This window comes from Ambystoma mexicanum, chromosome 13 (assembly GCF_040938575.1).
Source record: "Ambystoma mexicanum isolate Mex_15411 chromosome 13, UKY_AmexF1_1, whole genome shotgun sequence".
NCBI lineage: Eukaryota > Metazoa > Chordata > Amphibia > Caudata > Ambystomatidae > Ambystoma > Ambystoma mexicanum.
Window position 1 is genome coordinate 712,837,594 of NC_090938.1, and position 27,977 is coordinate 712,865,570.

Consider the following 27,977-nt stretch of genomic DNA (forward strand, 5'->3'; position numbering starts at 1 on the left):
GGCCTTTGACAGGGTCAGTTGGGCCTTCATGGGGGAGGTTTTCTCATATCTGGGAATGGGACTGAGGTGGCGGGGCTGGATGTCAGCAATGTACTCCACTCTCACAGCCAAGGTAGTGGTTAATGAGATAGAATCAAGGGCGTTCTACCTGGAGAGAGGCACGAGACATGGGTGTCCCCTCTCCCCCCTAATATACGCACTGGAGACAAAGAAATTGGTGGGGTGCGGATAGGTCACTCACACTGCAAGTTAAGCATGTTCACTGATGACACACTGCTTTACCTCACAAAACCATCCCAATCAGTCCCCCTGGTACTCCAGGTCCTAACAAGTTATGGAGACCTCTCCGGATTCAAGGTAAATTTTGGGAAATCAGTGACCTTTATGGGGGGGAACCTATCAGACATAGAGGAAGAATACGTGGGGGGGCTCCCCTTCTGGCTGCAGAGAGACTGGTTCCGATACCTGGGCGTCCAAGTGACATGCAACCCCCGGCGATCTCTTCCCTGAGAATTTTCTCCCGCTCTGGTCAGAGGTTAAAGAGACATAGAAAGGTGGGCACGATCAGGACTCTCATGGATTGCACGCCTGAACCTGGTAAAAATGGTGATTCTCCCCCAAATTCTTATTTCTCTTTCAAATGCTCCCAGTGCAGGTACCCAAGACATTCCTAACGGAAATTAAACGCGTCCTCCTGCGGTTCCTCTGGGAGGGCAAAAGACACAGGATCTCCTATGAGGTGCTTATCAGGCCCAAAGAAGACGGTGGGGTTCCCTGACTCTGAGACATATTATAAGGCCTCCCAGCTAAGGGTGTTGAGAGATCACTTCACCCCGGGAACAGGAAAACAATGGGTAGAGCTAGACAACAAAGTCCTCGCCCCGGTCACTGTGGATGAATGGTTATGGGTCCCCAGATCGCGCATCCCTAGAAGGGTCTTGCACCATCCGGTGCTGGGGGTTTTGTGGTCGGTGTGGAGGGAAGGGGGTTATTATAAATCGATCACAACCTGGCCTTCTCCGCTGAGTTGCATCTGGGCCCCGCCATTCATAGACAAGATAGCCGAACCAGCAGCATTCCAAAAGTGGTACGAGGCCGGCCTTAGCAGGGCAGGCCAGCTCTGGGTGGAGGCCTCCTTTTTACCCCTGAAAGATCTGGAGGAGGCCCTGGGGTTGGGCAGTCTATCACCATTCTGCTACCTCCAGCTCAAAGGAGTACTTTCTGAACCCTCATGGGGAAGCACTCACGAGGGACCTGACAGACTTTGAGAGAATGTTTATCTCAACCCGAGGCCCCAGGGGAGTGATATCTCGTTTCTACAATTCTCTTCTACTCTCGGCTCCAGAAGACCCTCCATCAGCACGGATACAATGGGAAAAGGACCTGGGGGGGGGGCAATTGATGCCAAAAGGTGGTCCGAAATGTGTACACGAGCCAGCCGCTCCACAGCCTCACTCCAGTACCGACACCGGACTCTAAAGGTGTTGCATAGGTGGCACTATCCCTTGCAGAGGATTGCCAGGATGAAGGCGGGATATGATCACCACTGTTGGAAATGTCGGAAGGTTAAAGGGGAATACATACATATGTGTTGGCGTTGCCCAGTGGTCCAGACGTACTGGGGGGAGATTTTGTCCTGGATAAAAGGGGTGGATGGAGTGGAGAGGACCCTTTGCCCTTGGCTCCTCCTCTTTGGTGTTGAAGTGGGGGATAACCATGGGGAAACACAGGGTCATATGTTGCAGATCATGTTTGTGGCAGCTAGGTGTTGCCTGTCCCAGAAGTGGAGGAGTCCACACATGCCAGGAGAAAAAGAATGGGTCACTAAATTCTGGGCCATTTATGATATTGAGTTGCTAACACACTTGATCGATGAATCCAAAGTGAACATTGAGGAACTATGGTTCCCCTTCTTTGAAGGATACGAACGCCTGGGCTGAAATGACAGCGTCATACATGGGGCATCACCCAAACATAAAAACCCACCAGGAACGGTATTATTCACAACTGATGTGACATACAACATAGGTCTCACAGGACTAATGAAGACGAGCCCAAGATTCGAATGTGCAAATAATTGACTGTTTATTCCATGGACTGTTTCCCAAGAGCGCGCCAGACAAAGTGGACACCTGACCTCGATCCACGGCAGGAGGGGGGGTGAGCTGGGAGCGGGTTAATGTTATAATTGTGCAAAGAAGAATAAAGTTGATTTGTAATGTTTCATGTTATAACCTAAAAAACCAATGGATTACGATTTTCAAAAAAAAAAAGGTTACTGGTTGCTACAACTCCACCTTTTATAAAAAACATCTTGTGTGCGGAATGTCATAAATGTAATGAGATCCGGAATGAGACATTTTTATTGTGTGCAGATTCAAGTCTATGGAAGAACCAGGCAGTGAAATAGAATAATGATATTTTGTCATGGTCTTCATGGCAAAGAGCGGGTATTTGGAGGATTGGACAGGTCCACGATGGTCAGAATATGGTTGATTTGGAGTTCCTGCTGAAAACATCTGAGTTTTACCACTATAATGCTTTACGGGATCATTTTGATGTACTAGTTTCACCATTGAATGCCACAATGCATGCCCTGCAATTTTGCTTCTTTCCAAAACCATACCCTTGTCTGCATCTACTTTGTATAAGTTGGTTACACCTCCTGCATCCCAGTTAACTTCACAATGTGGTAGTAGGAATTGGGATTTTGACTTGAATAGCTCATTGTCCGATATTTAATGGATCCTCATATGTACAGGTCCAATAAATACAAAGTGGACTTAGATTTGAGGTATACACAGCAAAGGATTAACCAATATCTATATTGGTCTCCATGGAATTCGAGAAGATACAAATTGTGTAATGTGGACGTTTGTTGGAATTGTAAAAGAGAGGTGGGCACCACACTCCATATGCTTTCGTTACGTGGAAAGATACAATTATTTTGGGATGGTGTTTTTCAGAGAATGCAACTCATTATGGATTTAATTATACCTAGAGAACCACTTCTTGGTGTGTTGGGTTTAATTCCATTAAGTATGGGGCTGTTTAACAGCAAAATGTGCTATATATATATATATATATATATATATATCCCTTCTAGCTAAGAAACAAATTCTGAAATTTTGGAAAAAGTGACACTTCCCCCAGTGTTGATGATTGGTTGCAGAGTTTGTAGCTATTGTCTAGGAGAGAGAAAGTATCCTTTAATGCAAAAGACCAACTCGACAAATATGAGAGGATTTGGGGTGCATTTAATGATTTTTATGCTTAGTTATTTATTCGTATCCCAGAGACCTTACTTTCTCTTGATTTTGTAATTTTACTCTTTTTATCTTGTTTGTTTCTTTCGCTCTCTATTGCCTTCTCTCTGTTTTGTTCACCTTAACTTCTATCCTTTTTTTATTATTCTTTTATGGATAAGGTTACTATTTTGTATTTGTATAAATATCTCTCTGTATATTGTATTATGTTTTATTGTTTATGTAAAGTATTAAATGTATAAATAAAGTCTTGAAAAAAAAGGAATAAAAAAGAAACTGTGGCCTGTAATCTCCCATCACGAGGTATGCATCTGCTGCAAAAATGTGGATCAGGGGCTTGAATGGAAGAACTAAACGGCAGTAACCACGGTGGTCCAGGAAACAGTGCTTAGTTTTGGTGTGTTTTTTACAGAGCTCTGACATTTCCCTACAGTTCCCATGTCACTGTTTTTTGTGGCGGGTGGAAAACAGCACCTCGTACTCCCAGTCCTTTACCACACCCGCTTCCACTAACCTGCCTCCATGTACCACATTCTACTGCAGTGAAAAATCCCACTGTAAAATGTGGTGAATGCGGTTATGGGGAACTGGAGAGGATACTCTTTTTACAGCATCATGATGATGGTAGCCCAATAATTGGTTGAATGAGATCAGGAATTCATCGCAGTTGTGCGGAGAAGGGCACTGGATCCCTAGTTCTCCCACAGTTTGCATGGCCTTCACTGCACACATAGGGTGAATCTGCTATTGCCCAATTTAGTACGTGGGTTGCTGCATGTTCTGATACAATCCATGCAAATGAGCTCATTCCACTGCAATCAGTGTGGTGATCCTGGTGGCAGTGGAGCTGCATGTGGAGGTGATCAGAATGTGGGTGTGTGTGGAAAAGAAGCAGATGTCCAATTTTCATGCACCTTCCCTGCATCCGCTCCCATCAAAATGAGTAAAGCCGTTGGCGGTTCTTGATTTCATTTTGTCATTTGTATAGCGCCTTTCTCCGTGGGTATGGTCCCAACGCGCTGACAGTTGAAAGCCCTCAGAGATAGCCAAGTCTGAAGTATGGTCAAGTTAGGAGGTGCTAGCATGCGTGTGTGCATAATGGCCATTAAATGTTATGAGGGCTTGGCCAAGTCCCTGTTTGATAAAAGTACTTGTGTACATTGCCTAATATTTAATAATTTACAGTTTTTAATGGAAAAAAAAGGTAACTTACTTATTTTTTGGTTAAGTTGATCTGTAAGAAGAAAAGAAAAATTATTTCAGGCAGACAGTCCAGTATGTCATATGCGAGCAAAAAAACATCTTCTCTGTTTCAAAGACATTTTCCAGTCATTGCGCTCAATGGGGCAGACACCATTTTTTTTATGTTCAAAGATATTGTGCTGTATTTTCACTAATTTTGATGATGGCTAACCAAATGCACACATACGCATGTGTAGCCTACGTGAGAAGCAATGGGGCAGTCATCCGGGGGGCCCTCTCCTCCACACTATCAGTAATGAGGTCCTCCACCAGACTTCAATACCCAGCAGCACTTTACCATCTAGGCAGGGGTCTGCAACCACTGGGTCTCCAGATTCTCTGGACTACAACTCGCCTCAGCCCTAACCGGCATAGCCTGTGTTGAGGGATCATGGAAGTCCTAGTCCACAACATCTGGCGGGCCGCAGGTGTTCGACCCCTGTTCTATTGATTTTCTCATTCATAGTATAAGTTTACATGTCTCAGAATGTAAAGTACAGCGGTCAGCAAAAAAACACAAGACTGCCAGAAGAGTTCACAGCGATTTAAATTACAGCAATGATTAGGTCTTCTGACCCCATAGTTTGTTGGGTTGGGGCTATTTATTTGCCATTTTTCATTTATAGGTCACATGTGCCAATATACATTAATATTAAGTTAATTGTAATATATATTATTATTTTCTTCTCAATTAGAAATTGACTTGAGCTTGAGACCTTCAATATCATACATTTTCTAATTACTACTAGATTAACATACATTCATAAACTAACTTCAGGCTACTTCTAATATGTTTTTCAGTCACTGATGCCTCAAACTATTTTCAAAGGTCAGACAACATCTTTCCATGCAGGAGGGCGCACATCCCATAAGGGCAAACGGGTCAAGGGATTATTTCACATGAAGTAGAGATTTTTAACCCATTACTTAATTTTAATATTTGTTCCACTATCTTGATGAATAATAGATAATGTATTAACATGGTTTAGACCTCGGGTTCCTTTGTAATCAAACAAAGTTGATCCAATTTCAAGATGGCCACATTTTATCATGCCAATGTGTTCAGGCTTCAGGATAGTGGCTGTTGGTCACTGCGTCCCGCCCCTCTAAATCTGCTGCTGGGATTTCTAGTTTCTCCTCCCCCTTTAAATCGCTGCCTTGTTGCATAGGGGGCTGCCCCACTTTCCAACAACTGCTGTTACTCGCAGCAGCTGCTGGAAAATGGGCCCAAAAAAGCTCCAAACAAGCACATCCAGTGCCTCAACAAGCCCAAGAAACTAAACTAAACAGAATGATAAGCAACACTGAGCAGAAACAAGCCCAGTGTCACCTACAAGCGGCCTTCACAGCTACTGGAGGGTACGCCGTGGCACTAGGAAAGGGGGCACAGCCTCATGGGTAGTGTTGGGTACGGTCCTGATTCCTAGCACTAGGAAGCAGCGTGCACGCACAGTGAGAATATGAAAGAAGCTCCAAGATAGCATAGAGGGGTAGAACCTGTCTGACAAAAAGTGCCTGTTTAGTGTATAACATAATGACAATAGTACACAGAACACTGTTCATCTATAGCGTACCCACATCGTTTTGGTCCTTCCAACTATGGACCAATGAAAGGGAGAGGCTAAGGCACCAGCCCTGGAAGCCATTTCCAGATGCTTTGTTGCGCATTAAGTGCCTGAGATTCTTACGCTGTCTGAGCTTTTCTCTCTTGAACCGTGTTTTTGGACTGAGAGATTTACAGTTTATATCTCCCACAGGTTTGTATTTCTTTCCTGCCATCTCAGTCTAATTTTCCGTCTTGCTGACTGGTATTTTCTCAGGAACACATCTCTAACTATGGCAGAATGTAGCAAAGGAAAGGATAGCGCTAATGCTGGAGAGAAATGTGTTACCTGTAACTATAGTTCCCCAGCATTGATACACGTGTGAACCGCACATCGTCCCCCACGAGGCCTGGGTGTACGTTGAATGGTAGCTTACAACACAAATGCTCAATGAATGGCTTCCAGGGTTGTAGCCTAGGCAGCTTCCTGTGATTGATCGAAAGGTAAAAAAGACCACCGTGAAATGGTTCGACTACAGGTTAAAATTGTTCTATGAACTACAATGCAATTGCATTATGTACTGAGGAATCTGCCTGACTGTGAGGCAGGGGTGTTGCTAGGTCTGGAGGAGATCTGGGGCTACGCTAATGTCGGGGATTTCGGGACTCCGGGCTAGCTAGTCTTTTGGTTTTAGCTCCTGAGCTTCTATCCGCGGCTACAATCAAAAGACCGGGGGCTACAGCCCCATCAGCCACGCCTCTCCTGTAAGGCATGTTCAAGTATCAAAATCTATGAAAGACACCAACACTGAGAACTACAGTTGCCAGTAGCAGTTGGGTCTGGTGTCATGCATACTGGCAGTGTTGGGGGAGGCACAAAAATGCTGCTTTTGTCGAAAACGGCCTGGCCTACACCTATATAGTTTCACCTTCACAGAAGCTTTCTGCCTTGCCATGTGACATTTGCAATGCACGCATGCAATGGTGACCATGCAGGGTGACCATGCAGAGCCATGCGGGAGTTCAGATACTTGTCATGTTGTGCCAGTGGATCTTTCTAGTGCAGCCTCTTTGTGCCTCTGGTCCTGCAGGCAAAAAGGTGGGGTTATACGTGGCTTAGTGGTAGCGGTGCAGAGGTTATTGTTGATTTATTTGTAGGGGAGCAGACCATGTTTTAGGATTGGCTGGATGTGCTTTGTGAATGGAATGGGTCAGGGTTTTGCTGGGTGTAGCTGCTGAGCAAGACGGATCCTGTCGGCTGTGTCCAGATTACTTTAGGAGATTGGTGAGGTGGCAAGAGCTGGTGGTAGAGTTGGGGGTGCACTGAGTGCTTGATTTGTGCGAGGGGGTGCCTTCCAGAAGGAGGTGAACGGTATATGGGAGGCTGAACGGCCAGAAACAGCAGTTCCCAGTAACCATGTTTTCGGCTCACGGTCATAAATAAATAAATAAGGTTTCTGACCTTCAGCAGGCATTGAGGGTACCCGACACCTGGCAAGTGTGGCAGTATTAAGCTGGAGATGTTGCCAGTCTAAGGCTGTTCTCACTCTACCTATGAGATACAGGCAAACAGTGCAGTCTGGACTTTTATAAGGTGTTTATCCCCTGGTTCCACAATCATGCCCACCCTCTGCGCTTGCTTACCTTTGTCAAACGTCTGCTTCCTGAACAGATGAATCGTCATCGCTATTAAGCAGCCCCACACTATTGCAAAGGAAAGCCCGATGAGAGTGCAGGAAACGACACAGCGGGAGATTCTCTGGTAAAAGGTTTCTGTAAAAGATATCAGTTTTTTTATTCTGTTACCAATGGGGGAAAAACATAGGTTGATATGCATTCATACACTAATTCTTTGAGTCTCAGGGAAACAGATGAACCTACATGGACGCAAAACGTCTAGTAGAAACCATTCACTCTGATGCAAAGGTGATGTGAGAAATTGGACTTCCATGTCGGTAGTAGAAGCAGCTTTTGGTGCCAGGGGGCAGCTGATAGGGCACCAGGGGGGGCGGCTTCCCCACCTGCCCTCCCCCTGGCTCAGCCACTGTTCAATGTCATAGCACCATCCCCCCCATATTCACCTACCACCTCTTGCTCTTGCTAAGGATGGTGGTGTGCGGTTTGGTGCTTTGTAAAAGAAAAGCAAACAAGTTGAGCATCCCCCCATAATGGCCTTGCAGGTGTGGTCTAATGCTTCAGAGCCGCCCACCAGGGGTCCATACCAACATTTCAGATAACCCAAGAGGGAGATTTTGATATAGAAAGTGGGAGAATTAATTTTGCACATTGACTTGAATTGGGGCGAGGGATATTTTAAAAGGGAGAAAGCACAATTCTATGACAAAGGGTGACATTTTGGTCTAAACAAAATCGTGAGTCTGCCTCCTAGCTGGGGAGGGTTAGTATGTATGTGTGAAGAGTAAGCCCGGGGAGATGGGTTCAAAGGAGTGGAGTGCCGGCAGAATTAGGAATGGTTGGCTGGAAGATGCTGCTGTGGAAGTCAGCCTGTAAGCCATTGACATGTGGGGTTTAATCAAAGACCCCAAACGAACATAACTGAAGAGCCCACTGGCAAAATGACCTGCCAACCTTTAAGAACCTTCACACTGAAAATGGGCCTATTAAGGCAGGCTATGTGGGTCTCTTTTTGCAATTGAAATCCAGAGAAAGCTGAAAAGAAAATGTAATCAGAATGCAGATTGGAAAGGCACAGCACATTGCTAGCTAACACATAATTGCAGCATTTTCACTCAAATTGCCACCCATCAAAAGGTGGCGCACTATGACACCTCAGACACACTTTTCAGCATAAAAACAGATCATTAAAAATATATTTTCTTAATGACTGAAGTAAACAGCCCTGTACTTTCAGCTGCCATATTTAAAAATCAATGCTGTGTGAAAAGAAAGAAGAAATCCACTGTCCAAAAGCAAATTGAACCATGATCGGTAAAATAATGTGGCGCTGATTCATGGAATTTGTGCGCCGAAAAAATGGGGATTTGTGCACCGTTCTGCCTGCAAATCCCTGTTTCACAAATTCCATGAATCAGCCCCACAATATTTCACATTTTCTGAAGTTCCATCTGGGGGGAAATATTGCTGGGGAGGCTAGGAAAACAGAGGCTGTGATTCTTCATTGGAGCCAGAAAGAGAGAAGTGATGGGGGATCCAATTGACTGAAGTGCTGCCTAGAATCCTGTTTTCCCCCTACAAGTGAAGCTGCTCAGTCCCTGAGGTGCCAAGCCCGAGATTTCCAAAAGTAAGTAGATGGTCCAACAAAAGATCAGCAGGGGGATCTATTTAATTAACCTATTCCTTTTCATTGGTGGGTTCTTTTCCACGCCGGGGTTATTTTTGTTAAAATTCGAAATTAACAAAGCTCATTCCCAGTGTACGCTGAAAACTATAGCCTGTAACTTAATTGGGTAATCCTAGCTGTCCTATTGACCCTGACTTCTTTAAGGAAGAGGGGTGTCCTCGTCCCTAAACTAGAAAAATCCCTAAACTATTAACTTCCCCAACACAGGCCTTTAAGTGGGGGGCGGGGGTTCGAAAATCCAAAATTCCTAAATCATCCCCATTTTTACTGTCCAACTTCCACAACACAGGCCTGCTTGGGTTTTTTGGGGCCTGGGGCTGCGTTTTGCTTTGAATTCACCCTGTGTTTATTTCGAAGCATGTTACTTAGTCAATTGAGAGATCCTAGTTCCTGTGAATCAAGAAGTATTAAGATTCCGAAGTTCCCACAAATGTTTGTTGATGTCGCGCCGCTAAATGGCATGTGTTCGTGTATATATGAGGGTTCTATCCCTCTTTGGTGCCTTGTGTATGAGCGAGAAACACAAGTCTCCAAAGAGGGATAGAACCCTATATAGGAGCTCTCAATTGACTAAGCAAAATGTTTGGGCATTGACCTAATGACATCTCATCCCTCAGACACCGACTGCTGCACTTTTCTATTGCATTCACCATTTATGGTATCGCATTTAAAAAAGAATTCACAGGACTGTTAAATCTTGAGGTCGACCTGATTGGTCGAAACACGTGTCGGCTGCTCTACAATCGAAATTAAGTATCTGTTGTAAATTTAATCGAGTGAATTTGTTTGTTTGTTTGTTTTAATCACTTGTAATGTGCACCAGACCCAGAGGTTACCGGGCGCAGCAGTACAGAAAATGCGAAGCTTAGGTTACAGGTTACAGATAATATACAACAAAGAACATAAATATACAGTAATGTACAGGTTACAAATAGTGTGTAGTGATGTGCATGTATGTACAATTATATACAGGTTACATTTGAGTGAATACCGGATTTTACATGTAGCATGCTGACAAGTAAAAAATTAGACTTTTGAACAATGGCGTGCAGAATAAGGGTGAAATAGTAGCAGGCTACAGCCAGACTCAATATACATAGACCAGAGAGGTCGATTAGTGGTAGGGCGAGACTAGCTTAAATAGGCACTATCAGGCTAACTAGCACAGATCAAGGAGGTGAAAGTGGGATAGAGTGGTAACCGGGAGGTGTTTAGCATGACTGCTCAGAAATGTAGCCAGTCTACTCTAGGGAGTAAGGGAGCTGGGTGGGTACTGATCAGCTAGATGTCAGAGGCTTTCAGGAGATTGATATATTTAGATCTGAATTTCAGAAATGGCTGGTCTTTACGTAAGGTAGGTGGCAGTGAGTTCCAGAGTTGGGCTGCTTGGACCTGGAAGCTAGTTCCTCCGGCCTTGGACAATTTAAATCTAGGTGTGATGAGGCTGTTGACATTGGAAGTTCTTGCAGGTCTAGTAGAGCATCTTTTAGAGGATTTATCGGTGAGATAGCTAGGAGCGGCATTGTTTAGGGCTTTGTGAACTAGAGATGCCGATTTTAGTTGTATTTTGTTCAGGGTGGAAAGCCAGTTATTTTGGGGCCTGATGTGCGATATGTGTGATCTTTTGGGCATGCCGAGAGCAGCTCTCAAGGCGTTGTTTTGAAGGGTTTGTAGTCTATTGATGATGGATTTGTTAGCACCAATGTAAAGGGCATTACAATAATCAAGCCGAGATAAGATTAAGGCTCTGTCTAGGATCATGCAGTTGTTGTTATATAGGAAGTGTTTGCCAGCTCTAATGAGTTTGCAGGTGTAAGCAGTGGCTGAAGCCAAGGACTTCACCTGTTTGTCGAATGAGAGGGTGGAGTCCAGGTAGAAGCCGAGCGTCTTCACTTCCTAGGACACCTTGATGGTGTTTCCATCAATCGCGAATGAGGCATAGTCATGGCCTAGTTTTATTAGGTTGGCATGGGTCCCCAGGATGATAAGTTCTGTTTTATCATCATTCAGGCATAGACCGTGTGAAGCCATCCATGCCTGGATGATGATATACACCCTATTCACCAAGGCCAAATCCTTGTTGTAATCCCCAGAAAGAGGGAGGAGAATCTGGGTATCGTCTGCATAGTTCGTGTAGGTGATACCAAGATGGTCCAAATCATCAAAAAGGGGCTTAGTGAATATGTTGTATAGAGTGGGGGAGACACAGGAGCCCTGAGGGACTCCACATAGTATGGGGATCGGGTCGGTTGCTGCTGAGGGCGAGAACACTCATCGTCCTGTCGCTGAGGAAGGACTCTATCCAGGTTATGGCCTCTTTAGAGAAGTGCGCAGCTGAGTCTAGGTGGCTGTAAAGTACTCTGTGGTCCACGAGGTCAACTGCAGCCGAGAGGTCTAGCAACAGGAGGAGAGCCATTTTGCCTTTATCTCGCAGGACATCAATCTGTGCCTTAAGGTCGATGAGGGCTGTCTCTGTGCCGTGTTGTGGCCGGAATCCAGACTGGCGTGCTCCGAGGAGCTTGTGTAATTCCAAAAATGTTTGAATCTGGTTGTAGGCAATCTTGTCCAAGATTTTGAGCAGGAACGGAACTGTCGTGATGGGGCGATAGTTCGTCGGAATGAGTGGGTCTAAGGTTTGCTTTTTGAGCAAAGGGAGTACCCAGGATTGTTTTAAATTGGTCGGAACAATACCTGTCGCGAAAGAGGAATTGACATGTTTCGAAATGAATGGGGAGAGATCTCTGGCGGCATCTTTTATAAGCTGGTCAGGGCAAAGGTCGCCCTGGCAATTAGATGGCTTAAGGAAGAGGATGACTTTCTCAACCTCAAGGGTAGTAGTTCTGGAGAACGTGAAACGAACAATGGGATCCAGTTCGTTGGAAGGTAGCACGGTATTTCCGTTGCTAGGCTGGGATAGTTGGCTAAGGGTGTCCTTTTTCTTAGATATTTAGTTTTGGAGCGTTATTATTTTGTTGGAGAGTGCATGTTGGATATTCGAGCACCAAGTTTTGTCTTTGGAACTTATGTCTGGGATGGGGTTAGGGGACTCTAGTTCCTTGAGGATGGTGAACAGTTCTTTCATGTTTGCTTTGGCATTTGCTATGCGTGTGTTATACGAATTTTGTTTCGCCAGATAAATTTCTTTTTTGTACCGGGTGGAGATTTCCATAAGTTTTTTTTATGGTCTATAGAGGGGGAGGACCTCCATGCTGTTTCACAGCTCCTTTTGAGGAAACGTAAATCTTTTAGTTCCGGGGTAAACCATTTATTTAGGTGGGCTTTGGGTTTACTTGGTCTAAGTTTTAAAGGGGCAATGCTGTCAAGAGTGGTTAACATGATTTTATTGTATTCATCGACCAGCGTTTCGGGATCTGATTGGTCCGTTAGTTGGTTGAGAGTGGGTAAGATGGCAGGGATCACTTTCTCCTTTGTGATGTTCTTTTTGTTTCTTGTGGGACAGGGCAAGGTCATGATAAGTGCTGGCGGGATAGGTCTGGAAGTGGCTAATTCAAAGGACACAAGGAAGTGGTCTGTCCAAGGTTGCTGTAGGATGGATTTGATGTTTGCAGTGCAGTTGTAGTCTGCTAGCCAGTCAAGGCTTCTACCTTTGATGTGGGTGGGTTTGAGCGTTCTTTGAGTTAGACCCAGGTCGGTTAAAGAGTTAGCAATGATACTTGCATTTTTATCTAAGGGGTTGTTGTAGCCCAGGTTGAAGTCGCCCAGGACAAGTATTTGTGATGTAGTTTTCAGGTTGTTGGCGAGAAGGTTATGGATATCCTCCTCGAATGTCCCTAAGGGTCCAGGAGGTCTGTAGATGAGGTAGATAGACAATGTCTGAGAGTTCACTAGAGGAAGTTTAATGGAGAGCGCTTCGCAGGAGTCGGATCCTATGGAAGGCATAGTTCTTATATCTAAGCTAGTCTTAGCAATGAAGGCAATGCCACCGCCCCGCATGTAGGTTCAGAACCAGTCTCAGTATGGTGTAACCAACTGGGATTGCTAGGGATAGGAGGGGTCCTGCAGCGTCGTGCAACCAGGACTCTGTAATGGCGAGAAAGTCCAGGTTCTCAGCTAACATCAGGTCATGAATATCCGAGGCATGTGCGGTTATCGATCTGGCGTTGATTAGTCCGCCTGTAATAGGGGGAGGCGTAGTCGTAGTGGGGGTGGATACTGATATAGTAGGTCTAGAAGTAGATTGTGGCTTCTGGTGTTTGGTGGAAGGGATATAGGCCTTCTGGGTAGAGGACCTTGTGTTGGCAGGGGGCATGGTTCTAGACAGTGGCTCATGCAGTCTCAACAATCTTGCTCTGAGTCTAATGTTTCTGCATGGTAAACTTCAGGGGATGCTTAGACGCCCACTAGAGGGACTCTTAGATAATCTTTCCATAATGGGGGGCGGGATGGGAACTGTATAACTAGATTGGGATGAAGCTGTTTTAGTTCCTATCGAGGGGTAGCTATTTGTTTTACAATGGCTAGTGCCCCATAGGCATGTGTATAGTATCAGGCAATGAGCTATACTGTTCATGGTGCAAGAAAGTGGTGAGAGGATGCTGAGTGGGGTGTTCTGGCTGCTGTCAGCAATCTGGACTCAGCAGACCTGGTGAGAGCTGTGCCTGAAGGGAGCAGGAGTACTAGTGGGGGCTGCAGGGTTAGCGATTAGCAGGACACACTAGGCAAGGTTGGGCAGTGTTCGGATGGGTGTGCAGACAGCGGAGGCTAGATTCAATTAAGGCTCAGATGCAAGAATTAGACTAAGTCCAGGTGGGTGCTAAGGCAACAAATAGTCAATCTATGGCAAGTAATCACATGGGCAATAGCTCGGTTCAGGCGGTCATACATGAAAATAATAAGTATAAGTATGTATGTCACTTCAGTACAATAGTGGCATATAACTATAAACTACAATAGTGACATTTGTGACTATAATATTAGAAATTCAGTAGTGAAATTTATTTCTGGCCATGTGCGAGTTACCCTACTTCCAAAACAATTTCACCACCTATAGGGAGCGTGCAGAAACTATAAACCCCATTGAAGTTAAATTTAATGATCAGACTGTTCATAGTGCATTGCTGGATGAAATAGTGGCTTCCAAGCAAATAATCAAGGAACTGAAATATAAAAATAACCAGTCTTTATATATAAGGGTGTGTGTGTGTATGTGTATATATATAGTTTAACAAAGGTAGCGGGCGCCCCTCTCTCGCAAGAACAGACATGATAACCTGTTCGGTGGTTATTAACCACTTGAGAGTTCGCAGCCACTGCTTTTACTCACTGTGCCTTTCACAGATGGGAAATATCCATTTGCATATCAGTCTTTGTCCTGCCCAGGGGCAGTCCAGCACCGAAATACAATGGCAATTCCAATCTGAACGAGAGTACCACCAGCAACCCCATACACGTGTTTCACCCTTGTTGGGGATCATCAGTGAGGTGAAGCTGATGCCTCTCTAAGCACAGTGAGAGGGAGACCACGTCTGGTTGCCCCCAGGAGACCTAGGGTTACCAATCCCAGGTTCCTTAACAAATAGTTTAACAAAGGTAGCGGGCGCCCCTCTCTCGCAAGAACAGACATGATAACCTGTTCGGTGGTTATTAACCACTTGAGAGTTCGCAGCCACTGCTTTTACTCACTGTGCCTTTCACAGATGGGAAATATCCATTTGCATATCAGTCTTTGTCCTGCCCAGGGGCAGTCCAGCACCGAAATACAATGGCAATTCCAATCTGAACGAGAGTACCACCAGCAACCCCATACACGTGTTTCACCCTTGTTGGGGATCATCAGTGAGGTGAAGCTGATGCCTCTCTAAGCACAGTGAGAGGGAGACCACGTCTGGTTGCCCCCAGGAGACCTAGGGTTACCAATCCCAGGTTCCTTAACAAATAGTTTAACAAAGGTAGCGGGCGCCCCTCTCTCGCAAGAACAGACATGATAACCTGTTCGGTGGTTATTAACCACTTGAGAGTTCGCAGCCACTGCTTTTACTCACTGTGCCTTTCACAGATGGGAAATATCCATTTGCATATCAGTCTTTGTCCTGCCCAGGGGCAGTCCAGCACCGAAATACAATGGCAATTCCAATCTGAACGAGAGTACCACCAGCAACCCCATACACGTGTTTCACCCTTGTTGGGGATCATCAGTGAGGTGAAGCTGATGCCTCTCTAAGCACAGTGAGAGGGAGACCACGTCTGGTTGCCCCCAGGAGACCTAGGGTTACCAATCCCAGGTTCCTTAACAAATAGTTTAACAAAGGTAGCGGGCGCCCCTCTCTCGCAAGAACAGACATGATAACCTGTTCGGTGGTTATTAACCACTTGAGAGTTCGCAGCCACTGCTTTTACTCACTGTGCCTTTCACAGATGGGAAATATCCATTTGCATATCAGTCTTTGTCCTGCCCAGGGGCAGTCCAGCACCGAAATACAATGGCAATTCCAATCTGAACGAGAGTACCACCAGCAACCCCATACACGTGTTTCACCCTTGTTGGGGATCATCAGTGAGGTGAAGCTGATGCCTCTCTAAGCACAGTGAGAGGGAGACCACGTCTGGTTGCCCCCAGGAGACCTAGGGTTACCAATCCCAGGTTCCTTAACAAATAGTTTAACAAAGGTAGCGGGCGCCCCTCTCTCGCAAGAACAGACATGATAACCTGTTCGGTGGTTATTAACCACTTGAGAGTTCGCAGCCACTGCTTTTACTCACTGTGCCTTTCACAGATGGGAAATATCCATTTGCATATCAGTCTTTGTCCTGCCCAGGGGCAGTCCAGCACCGAAATACAATGGCAATTCCAATCTGAACGAGAGTACCACCAGCAACCCCATACACGTGTTTCACCCTTGTTGGGGATCATCAGTGAGGTGAAGCTGATGCCTCTCTAAGCACAGTGAGAGGGAGACCACGTCTGGTTGCCCCCAGGAGACCTAGGGTTACCAATCCCAGGTTCCTTAACAAATAGTTTAACAAAGGTAGCGGGCGCCCCTCTCTCGCAAGAACAGACATGATAACATGTTCGGTGGTTATTAACCACTTGAGAGTTCGCAGCCACTGCTTTTACTCACTGTGCCTTTCACAGATGGGAAATATCCATTTGCATATCAGTCTTTGTCCTGCCCAGGGGCAGTCCAGCACCGAAATACAATGGCAATTCCAATCTGAACGAGAGTACCACCAGCAACCCCATACACGTGTTTCACCCTTGTTGGGGATCATCAGTGAGGTGAAGCTGATGCCTCTCTAAGCACAGTGAGAGGGAGACCACGTCTGGTTGCCCCCAGGAGACCTAGGGTTACCAATCCCAGGTTCCTTAACAAATAGTTTAACAAAGGTAGCGGGCGCCCCTCTCTCGCAAGAACAGACATGATAACCTGTTCGGTGGTTATTAACCACTTGAGAGTTCGCAGCCACTGCTTTTACTCACTGTGCCTTTCACAGATGGGAAATATCCATTTGCATATCAGTCTTTGTCCTGCCCAGGGGCAGTCCAGCACCGAAATACAATGGCAATTCCAATCTGAACGAGAGTACCACCAGCAACCCCATACACGTGTTTCACCCTTGTTGGGGATCATCAGTGAGGTGAAGCTGATGCCTCTCTAAGCACAGTGAGAGGGAGACCACGTCTGGTTGCCCCCAGGAGACCTAGGGTTACCAATCCCAGGTTCCTTAACAAATAGTTTAACAAAGGTAGCGGGCGCCCCTCTCTCGCAAGAACAGACATGATAACCTGTTCGGTGGTTATTAACCACTTGAGAGTTCGCAGCCACTGCTTTTACTCACTGTGCCTTTCACAGATGGGAAATATCCATTTGCATATCAGTCTTTGTCCTGCCCAGGGGCAGTCCAGCACCGAAATACAATGGCAATTCCAATCTGAACGAGAGTACCACCAGCAACCCCATACACGTGTTTCACCCTTGTTGGGGATCATCAGTGAGGTGAAGCTGATGCCTCTCTAAGCACAGTGAGAGGGAGACCACGTCTGGTTGCCCCCAGGAGACCTAGGGTTACCAATCCCAGGTTCCTTAACAAATAGTTTAACAAAGGTAGCGGGCGCCCCTCTCTCGCAAGAACAGACATGATAACCTGTTCGGTGGTTATTAACCACTTGAGAGTTCGCAGCCACTGCTTTTACTCACTGTGCCTTTCACAGATGGGAAATATCCATTTGCATATCAGTCTTTGTCCTGCCCAGGGGCAGTCCAGCACCGAAATACAATGGCAATTCCAATCTGAACGAGAGTACCACCAGCAACCCCATACACGTGTTTCACCCTTGTTGGGGATCATCAGTGAGGTGAAGCTGATGCCTCTCTAAGCACAGTGAGAGGGAGACCACGTCTGGTTGCCCCCAGGAGACCTAGGGTTACCAATCCCAGGTTCCTTAACAAATAGTTTAACAAAGGTAGCGGGCGCCCCTCTCTCGCAAGAACAGACATGATAACCTGTTCGGTGGTTATTAACCACTTGAGAGTTCGCAGCCACTGCTTTTACTCACTGTGCCTTTCACAGATGGGAAATATCCATTTGCATATCAGTCTTTGTCCTGCCCAGGGGCAGTCCAGCACCGAAATACAATGGCAATTCCAATCTGAACGAGAGTACCACCAGCAACCCCATACACGTGTTTCACCCTTGTTGGGGATCATCAGTGAGGTGAAGCTGATGCCTCTCTAAGCACAGTGAGAGGGAGACCACGTCTGGTTGCCCCCAGGAGACCTAGGGTTACCAATCCCAGGTTCCTTAACAAATAGTTTAACAAAGGTAGCGGGCGCCCCTCTCTCGCAAGAACAGACATGATAACCTGTTCGGTGGTTATTAACCACTTGAGAGTTCGCAGCCACTGCTTTTACTCACTGTGCCTTTCACAGATGGGAAATATCCATTTGCATATCAGTCTTTGTCCTGCCCAGGGGCAGTCCAGCACCGAAATACAATGGCAATTCCAATCTGAACGAGAGTACCACCAGCAACCCCATACACGTGTTTCACCCTTGTTGGGGATCATCAGTGAGGTGAAGCTGATGCCTCTCTAAGCACAGTGAGAGGGAGACCACGTCTGGTTGCCCCCAGGAGACCTAGGGTTACCAATCCCAGGTTCCTTAACAAATAGTTTAACAAAGTGTATGGGGTTGCTGGTGGTATTCTCGTTCAGATTGGAATTGCCATTGTATTTCGGTGCTGGACTGCCCCTGGGCAGGACAAAGACTGATATGCAAATGGATATTTCCCATCTGTGAAAGGCACAGTGAGTAAAAGCAGTGGCTGCGAACTCTCAAGTGGTTAATAACCACTGAACAGGTTATCATGTCTGTTCTTGCGAGAGAGGGGCGCCCGCTACCTTTATAAAACTATTTGTTAAGGAACCTGGGATTGGTAACCCTAGGTCTCCTGGGGGCAACCAGACGTGGTCTCCCTCTCACTGTGCTTAGAGAGGCATCAGCTTCACCTCACTGATGATCCCCAACAAGGGTGAAACACGTGTATGGGGTTGCTGGTGGTATTCTCGTTCAGATTGGAATTGCCATTGTATTTCGGTGCTGGACTGCCCCTGGGCAGGACAAAGACTGATATGCAAATGGATATTTCCCATCTGTGAAAGGCACAGTGAGTAAAAGCAGTGGCTGCGAACTCTCAAGTGGTTAATAACCACTGAACAGGTTATCATGTCTGTTCTTGCGAGAGAGGGGCGCCCGCTACCTTTATAAAATTATGTGTATATATATATATATATATGTGTGTTTGTCTGGCTATACAAATCCACACCGTTGAACCCATGTCTACCAAATTTTGCATGGATTCCTCATTTGTCTGGGGCAAGATTGTAGTCTATGTTTGGATGCAAATAATGTACTCCGTAGACACCCTTATTTAATGATGCTCACCCCGATTCACTACAGTAGGTACTAGAAAGAGGCAAAATGTGGAAAAGTGTCTGAAGCAAAATGTTCGATATGTTGGTTATTCCTTTAAAATGTATTACTACTGTATATAGTTCAGAAGTGTTTATTAAAGCAGTTTTAAAGAAAATAAAAAAAACAATTGAAACTTTTTTTATCACGCCACTCTAAATATGAGAAATGGCAAGGTTACAGTTCACTTAAGTTCATTCACGAGAAGAGAGCACAATCAATCAATCTTTCTTGGACATTTTCTCAAATGTGCTGAAGCCATTAAGTGACTGAAACATGCTGCACAAAAAACAAACATCACTTGGAAAAGCTCCATCTGATGCAAAGCGAAAATCAATATCAAGAGCTTCTGAAACACAAGAAAAAACAGCAGCACGACTTGCCAACCAGAGGACAAAAGCAACTTTCCCCAGGGCAAATGTGATGCCAGAGCAAACTGAAGCAAGACTTGCTGACAAAAGGACAAGAGCAACATCCTCCAGGGCACATGAGACATCACTCGATCAGGACATGGAAAAAGCTGGGTACCCCAGATAGTTGGGAATAATTGCCCTAGCAGGATCGGTTATGTACTCATCCTTGCTAGGGATTGGGGCCTGGTGGAAAGATTTGAAGTCCTGTCCAGAAGACCAGTGACCAAAGAGCACTTATAATTAATAATTGGTTATTTAAAGCGTGCTTAATACCCAAAGGTTTCTAAGAGCGGACTCGGGATTTGGGATTGAACCTGTGTTGCTCCGCATCGTCTTGCTTCCAAGGCGAGCACGTTGCCCTGAGCTGTCCTCCCATGACGCTTACCATGATTATGTTAAAGGTAATTTGTTTAGCACCTTTCACCATTGCTATGGCCACAATGTGCTGTAGGTTAAACACCCTCAGGACAGGAGTCCAGATCAGTGGAGATGGTCAGATCAGTAAATAGTGCGTGTGTGCACTCTGTACATGTGCAGCAAGACCGAATGTTTCTTGGTGGATAGCTGGTTTCTAATGCTGGAAGTAGTGTGCAGGGTATGAGACAGGTAGTATGTTTGCAGCTGGGCCGAATTGTCATGGAGGGGATGCTAGTTAATTATGAAAGGGGCTGACTCCCAGACTGAATTTGACCAGTTGCACCACGATTTAAAGACTTTAAAACAGAAAATGCAACTGGTGAAAGAAAAAGACAATAGTGTCCTGTTACAAAAAGTAAACCAATTAAAGATGGATACAGAAAAGGGTGAGCATGGGTTTCAGGAACTCGCCAAAGTGAGAGAAGAAAATACAGAACTTCTGGAGCATTTGAGGTGCACAGAAGCTGACCTATTTCAGGCAGCCCATGATAGAGATGCTCAGGAGAAAGAAGTAGTCTCACAGAGAAGCGCCGGGAGCAAACATGCATTTTACAACAAGCTCAAAGGGAAAATGAAGCCCCCCAGGAAGAGGTTCAGGCAGTCAGGAATAGATTGGCGGGGAAAAGCAGCGCACTTGAAGCCAGCCAAGCATCAGTGTCAGAGCTAAAAGATCAGCTCTTGGGGGTACCAAAAGGAAATTTGGACAGAGAAAGGCAAGAATGAAAAATTAAATGAGGAAATTGGGAAATACAAACAGGCTCTGAGGCACCCTGACCAATCAGGATATGGAACAAGGCCCACTGATTAAGGAGAGGCGCCCCTCCCATCAGGGGCCTCAGGCCAGTCATTTGCAACTTCCCAGGTACAAATGGGAACTGACCTCATGTATGCCACTGATAAAGAACCAGGGAACATGAGGCAGTTGGACCTACCCATGTTTAGCTCAACTGGTCCAGAAGGCTGGTCCTTGTCTGATCATGATGAGTATTCACCGCTACCATATGGAAGGGAAGGGGCCCGAACCAGTGTGTCCTAGGAGACTAAAAGGAATACTGTAAGTACTTCAGACCATGAAAGCTCCTATGACGAGAAAGTCAGAGAGTTAGATTGGCTGAAGGTGAGACTACAAAGAGACCACCTCGCCCGCTTCACTGAAGGAAAAAAGCCAGACCCTCAGCCTAGAAAGGGCATTCTAAAAACCTCTGTGCATTCAGGAGAAGGTGGGCTATTCAGCAGACTCCCTGGAAGATGAAACTGTATTCTATCATGTGCCAAAAGGTGACTACAGGGGAAATGACCTTGATAATTCACGGTGGCACAGGCAAGAGAGGAGTCCAGACCCTGTGGTTCTGGGAGATATTCTCAGCCTCATAGAGATAGAGAGTGCCTAGAAGATGGGGAATGGAGTACTAGTAGAAGCTCTGAGTCAGAAGGTGAATGGACTCGGGTGCAGAGGAAGAAAAATACAGAGAAACAGAGCAAGGGTTTTGTGAAAGACCCAATAAGACAGATTAAGGCCATAAAGAGCTTCCTGGCCCCATACCACAAGAATGCCAAGTATTCGGTATGGGAGCACCTGGAACTTTATGGGCAGGTGATGGTATAATTTCAAATCAGATATTTGCAAAATGGACATTTTCACCTGAGTACTCCAATTTCTTTGCAGGAATGGAGGACTAGGATGATTATAAATGGTCCACCTATAAGGTGACAATTTAAAAATATTTATCCTCACACAGAAACCCACAGGAGGCCCGTAAGGCTGTATATAATTTGCAACGTGGGGACGATCAGGCGTCTAGGGAGTTTGTGCAGGATCTAAAGCGTGCATTTGCTCAGACTTCCCAGCAAGTGAACACACATAGTAGGGAGTTTGCAACAACTCATTTCCATATGCTTGCCAAATAAACAATCATTCAGCTGCTATGCGATTTCCATGAACACAGGACCTTGGATTGGGTAATTGAACAAGCCACAAGGATCTATGAGGCCCAGAAGCCCACTGAGAATAGAAACACCCCCAAAACCCCAAAGCCAAATAACCCACTGTTATGGCCTGATGTCTGGCTGTGAAGGAAGGGAGGTGTGTTATGTCTTGTCTTGAGTGTGTGCTCGGTTGAATTATGTCATTTGTAGACTGTCAGAATGTTGTCCTGTGAAAGAGTGTTCCACCCATGGTAGTTGAAGCCTGTTAGCCTGTGTGGTGGGAGCCAGTGGCTGCCCTCTGTGCTCCTGTCCCAGTTCCTACTTATGAACAGTAACCTAAAGTAACTTAATAAAGGAATGTGTCTGCCTTACCTGTGCTGCCTCAAGAAGTCTCACTCTTATCACCCACCTGCTGCAGCAAAGATGGCAGAGGTGAGAGCTACCCTTCCATTGGACTTGTAGATGGGGGGGCCTAAAAGTAACCCTCCTGCCAACAAGCAAAATGGAAGGCAGAAGGGACCCCCCACTCTGGCCCAATCGAATGGTAGTCAGGCGGGGGCCCAGAACAATGATCCCTCTGACCTGGCCACCTTCGTAAACCCTAGGTACAAGGGTACCAAGCCAATTCTGGGGTATGTATACACTCCCTCGACATGGGGGGGAGGGGACCAATCAGGTAAGTACTGCCCCGGGGAATCTTTCCTCCAAACCTCCCTCAGGAGAGAAGTATCACTCCACGTCCCAATTTGTACTTTTCCCCTGATAACCCTGAATCAGAACTTTCAAAATAATCCTCTCTCTCCTCGATTCCAGCACAATAGATCCCTGAATCCGGGATAAGGGAGATTCAGGATGGAAAATTATGGGGAAAATTTCAAGTACCAGAGCTACGAGAGAAGAGACAATTACCCTTTTCAGGAGCAGCAGAAGTATGTCTCAAGACCTCCATACAACCCAGAAAAGGTCTTGCAGCTGGAGTGACAGGTCCAGCAACTGACCGATGACCTGGGTGCATGTCGAGGACTCAGTCCAACCCTCAACCTAACCCTGCTTCCCAGAATTCCCCAACACCCAGGGCGTATGCCTCTGGGGGAAATGAAGGGAGGAAACGCCCGGCAAACTACAGGTTCCTGAGGAGGGGGCCCTGGTGGAGGGGAGATGCCAATCCCTAGAGGTAAGCTTCCTTTCTCACCCAGACAGAACCCCTGCAACCTTTTCAACCTGAAAGTGACTCTTCTGCTGCCAAAAGTTAGAACCAAAATAGCAAAGGGTAAGTAGGAGAGGCCAAAGAAGAACCCACTTTGTGGAGGAACTCAGGATTATCCCCTTTGAAAGAGAAGAGTCCCTGGAGGATTCAGGTAAGCAGACCTTCTCTTTCAGAAATGGGGATACCTCCCAAAGAAAAATGGGTCCCAAATGACAGGGTAAGTATGGAGACTGACCCTGATCCAGAAACTCTTCTACCCCAAAAGTGTGAGCCAGACAGAATAGAAAATGTGTCCTCCCCCCAGACAGGTTCTGAGAACTGCCTACAGGTAAAGGGGGACAGCAAAGAATCAGGGGAGAAAGAGGATTCCCAAATCCGCCCATTGTAAGTTGCAAGATTTTCTTTACAGATTCCTGGATTCTGACACGACAAATTCCCCAAGATCACACAGTGTTGGAGTCCAATATTAAGAAAGTGACCACCGAGTGTGCAAATAACTCACACTTTCTTTGCAACCTGGAGTAGAAAGAAGGCATATTTATTTTTACGCACCGGTAAGGGTGCATGGTCAGTGTGAATTATCAGCTCTGGTGGACACTGGATCCCAAGGCACCATCCTGCCCAAAAAGTCCTTTGCGCAACTCAATTCAGGAGGGGAGAAGGGCCACCAAATTCCCCTCATACCACTTAACGGACAACTCCAATATTTCAAAAGGAATTACATTTTCACTGAAGGGACTGCGAACCTGGAAATCAAAATTGGACGACATTGATTAAAACATCCGGTGATAGTCGTGACTCCAGAGGGAACAGCTTATTTACTGGGGGACGATCTCCTGAGGAGGTTATCACCTCTGATCGGCTGTGTAAACAAGGTCCTCTGGACCCTGACTAACCGGCCTATAAATTTAAAAATGAGTCCAATTATGTAAGCATGAATGGTACCTATCATTTAATTGATCAATATTCTGAAAAAGTGGAATTCCAGTTCAGGAATAATCAAGTCCCCGACATCACTGTCATCTCTGTAGGAGAACAAACTGGTGATGGGAACCTTTCTCCATTCTTGAACATCAACCTGCCTCCCAGTTTTAAGTGGCAAAACTTTACATCATTTCAAAATCAGAAGAAGCCTTGAGTCCAGTGAAACCAGACAAGGAGGAACCTGATAAAAATCTGACGGACATTAAAAAAAAAGGGTAAACAGTTATATTTACCCATTCATATAAATGAGGGGAAGGAACCTGTGCTTGCCAGAGTATGCCTGAATAATGGAAGGAGCTTCATCGGCGAAGTATTAATCAGGAGACTCCCAAGGGATCAAACGACTCCCACATTTAAAATGATTGACAAATGGCAAATAGGTTTGGAAACTCTAAACTCCAAACATCTCCTGTATGCTAAAAGTCCATTGGCAACAAAAGCATAGAGCATAAATGTTGGGTTGTGAGAGATGTCCCTTCCACCTTTTATTTGGGCAGTGACATTCTCAACCGATTCGCAATCAATTTGGACCTAATTCATGTTAAAGCCTGGTCACGACTGGGGTGTAACCCCATGGGCTTTGACAACACTGAAAAAACATTCCGGTCAGCTCAATTGTTGCCTTATGCCATTGAAGTTCAAGTGTGAGAAGAGGTTACCATCCCAGGACAGGTGCAACAATTTACTTTTTCCCTCAAAATTGAGAAAGGACAGCACCTCAAACATCAGGATGCCTATATACATTTAAATTCCCACCTCCAAAAACAAGGTTTTTATTTAAATCTGACACCTCTAGTAGACCTAGAACACAAACCCATTCCAATATTGGTGGATAACAGTGACCCTCGAAGTATCACTTTGGGTGCAGATACCTTTATTGGAATGGCGGTTGATGCCCAACATTATTCTATTGATTTAGGTAATGAATCATGGGACCAATCCCAAACAGCTGTTTTTCTACATCAGCGATGGTATTCCTCTAGAAAAGAAGAAAATAGATCTCTCCACCCAACTGGAGGATACTGCTTGCCAAGCGCAAGGTCTTTGCAGGTTTCAAGCAGATGGTCGAGGAAAGGATCAATCTTGCAGATCCTTGTGAGACCGAGGAGAAAAAACAAAAGCTGAAACAGGTCTTTCTGGAATTCCAAGATATCTTTTCAGTGGACTCGTACAACTGTGGGCGCACATCTATTCATTCAACCACCATACCCACAGACTCCCAGATGGCTCCAGTATTTGTGAAACAATACCGGTTACCTCTCGCGTCCATGAAGTCACTCAAGGAGATCATTAAGAACTTAGAATCCCATGGGATAATATGTTCGATCCACAACACCTTCAACAACCCGGCACTGGGGATACTCAAATCAAACAGCCAATGGAGACTATGTGCAGACCTGAGGGAGTTGAACAAATGGGTCCACATGTCAAGATGGCCATTTGCCTACATAAATCAGGGGCTGGCAGACACAAGGGCCAAAGGTGTACACCGCCATTGACTTGGCCAACGGCTACTGGACAGTGCCTGTGAGTAGGGAAGACCAGTACAAGCTTGCCTTTATCTTCGGGGGGGCAGCAGTGCACATGGACCCGAAACCCCTTTGAATACATGAGGAATATATAGCAGAAATCCACTTTGTTCTGACCCAGTTGCAGAAAGCCGGAGCACAGCTGTCCTTTCAGAAGGCACACTGGTGTAAGACCCGAGTGAACTTCTTAGGGCACGAGATCACTCCTGAGGGTCTTAATCCCCAGGTGAAGAAGGTGAAAGCCTTACTGAAATTAAAAACCCTACTACTTTGCGAGAAGGAAGGAAGCAAGCAAGCAAGGAAGGAAGGAAGGAGGTCTGTCCTACAACCTTCAACCCAAAGACGGAAGTGAAGGCCGGAGTGCCCACTCCCTACGGAAGGAAATTGAACCAGACATGCTGCAACAGAAAGAGAAAAAATATAAGAAAAAAAAGGACTGCAGATGAAAACCCCACTCTGTCCTGCTCTTCCCCACGAGAGAATCATGGAAGAATCAGGGGCATGGGGACATGTGGGGTTTAAACAACAGTCCCAAACAAACAGAACTCGGGGGCCCACTGGAACAATGACCTTCAAGAACTCAAGAACCTTCACACTGAAAATGAGCCTATGAAGGCAGACTATGTGGGTGTCTTTCTGCAGTTGAAATCCAGAGAAAGCTGAAAAATAAAATGTACTCTGAGTGAAGATTGGAAAGGCACAGCACATTGCTGGCTAAAACATACATGCAGTATTTTCACTGAAACTGTCACCCATCAAAAGGTGGTGCACTAGGACAACTCGGACCCACTTTCCAGCATAAAAACGAACCCCAGATAATTAAAAATATATTTTATTAATGATTGAAATAAACAGCCACGTATGTTCAGCTGTTATATTTAAAAAGGAAACAGGAGAATCCACTGATGCAAAAGCAAAGTGAACCATGTTCAGTAAAATACACAGTTTTTCAAAGTAGGCTGATGTTAGAAAATTCAATATGATATGACATGGCATTTTTAACGCGCCTATACACAAGTGTTTCAAGCCGTGACGAGGTAAGGGGGTGAAACAAAGGGAAGACAGACAGCGATCCTACTAGGCCAGGTGTAATTCAGATCACGCAAGTGCATGGGAAGAGGGAGAGGGGAAAGTGCAGGGGGAAAAGGGGAGGGGACAGTGCAATACATGGGAAGATAGAATGAATAACAATAGTACAATGGTAAGGTACGGTCAGCAGGTGGCAAGTGCAAGGGTAAAGTGAAGGCATCAGGTGCCAAGTGCTGGTAGAGGGACTGTAGGGATACAGAAAAACAGTTCCCAAGTGCGGGGGTGCGACTGGCAGAGGAGGGGACCTGGGCCGAGATCAGAGGGTAGCCAGGTAAACCAGTGCAGTTTCAGTATCAGCCAGGAAATCAGCAGTGGAGAGGAGGAGAAAAAGCAGAAGCAAAGAGAAAGGTTTTGAGGTGCTTCCTGAACCAGAGATGGTTCTCCTTAAGTTTCAGGGGGGCTAGGAGGCTGTTCCAGAGGGAGGCCCCAGCCGAAGAAAGAGATCTACCACCAACTCGTTGCTTGGAGAAGCGACTGACCCTGAGGGAGTTGGAGGTGGATGAGTGAAGAGCTCGAGAAGGAAGATATTTAGGAAGAGAGAGTTGAAGGTATTGAGGCCACAGGCCCCAGAAGGCCTTGTGGACAATGCAGAGGGTTTTGAACTTAATCCTCACAGCCACTGGGAGCCAGTGCAGAGATTTCAGTCCTGGAGAAATACGATTCCTGGGCTTGAGGGCAAGGACAAGTCTCCTAGTCCGGTTCTGGATGAGTTGCAGAAGGCCGAGAGTAGAAGCAGGCCGATTTAGAAAGGCTGTTGCAATAGTCCAGCCTAGAGAGAACCAGAGCTCTGGAGACAGTGAGCTTCTGGGGAAAGGAGAGGAAAGGGAGAATACCTCTGAGGAGGTACAGCTGGTACTGTGACTTCTTAGAGACGTCGGAGATGTGAGGAGAGTAGGAGAGTATGGAGTCAAAGATGACCCAGGTTTTTAGCCTCACATTTGGGAGCAGGGAGAGGGCCAAGAGAGGCCAGCCAGAGAGTGACAGGAAAGGAGGGTGTGGGTGTGCCGATGAGGAGAATCTTGGTCTTACTGGCATTAAGGCAGAGCTCATTGGCAGCACACCACTCCTGGATGGCGGACAGACTGTCAGAGATCAGGGAGGGAGAAGAGG

General features: G+C 45.9%; 1 protein-coding gene across 8 annotated transcripts in view; it reads right to left on the reverse strand.

Moving 5' to 3' along the window:
* Positions 1–27,977, reverse strand: part of LOC138521770 (butyrophilin-like protein 9) — a 379,874-nt gene that overhangs the window by 316,953 nt on the left and 34,944 nt on the right. For 5 of the 8 annotated variants that reach the window (XM_069634842.1, XM_069634841.1, XM_069634840.1 and 2 more), the window contains 3 exons: positions 7,696–7,824; positions 6,401–6,538; positions 4,480–4,500 (listed from right to left, as the gene is read on the reverse strand). In XM_069634842.1, coding sequence (XP_069490943.1) covers positions 4,480–4,500; positions 6,401–6,538; positions 7,696–7,824 — 288 coding nt within the window. The remainder of the gene's footprint in view (positions 1–4,479; positions 4,501–6,400; positions 6,539–7,695; positions 7,825–27,977) is intronic. The other 3 variants (XM_069634844.1, XM_069634843.1, XM_069634838.1) reach the window with 1 other exon arrangement.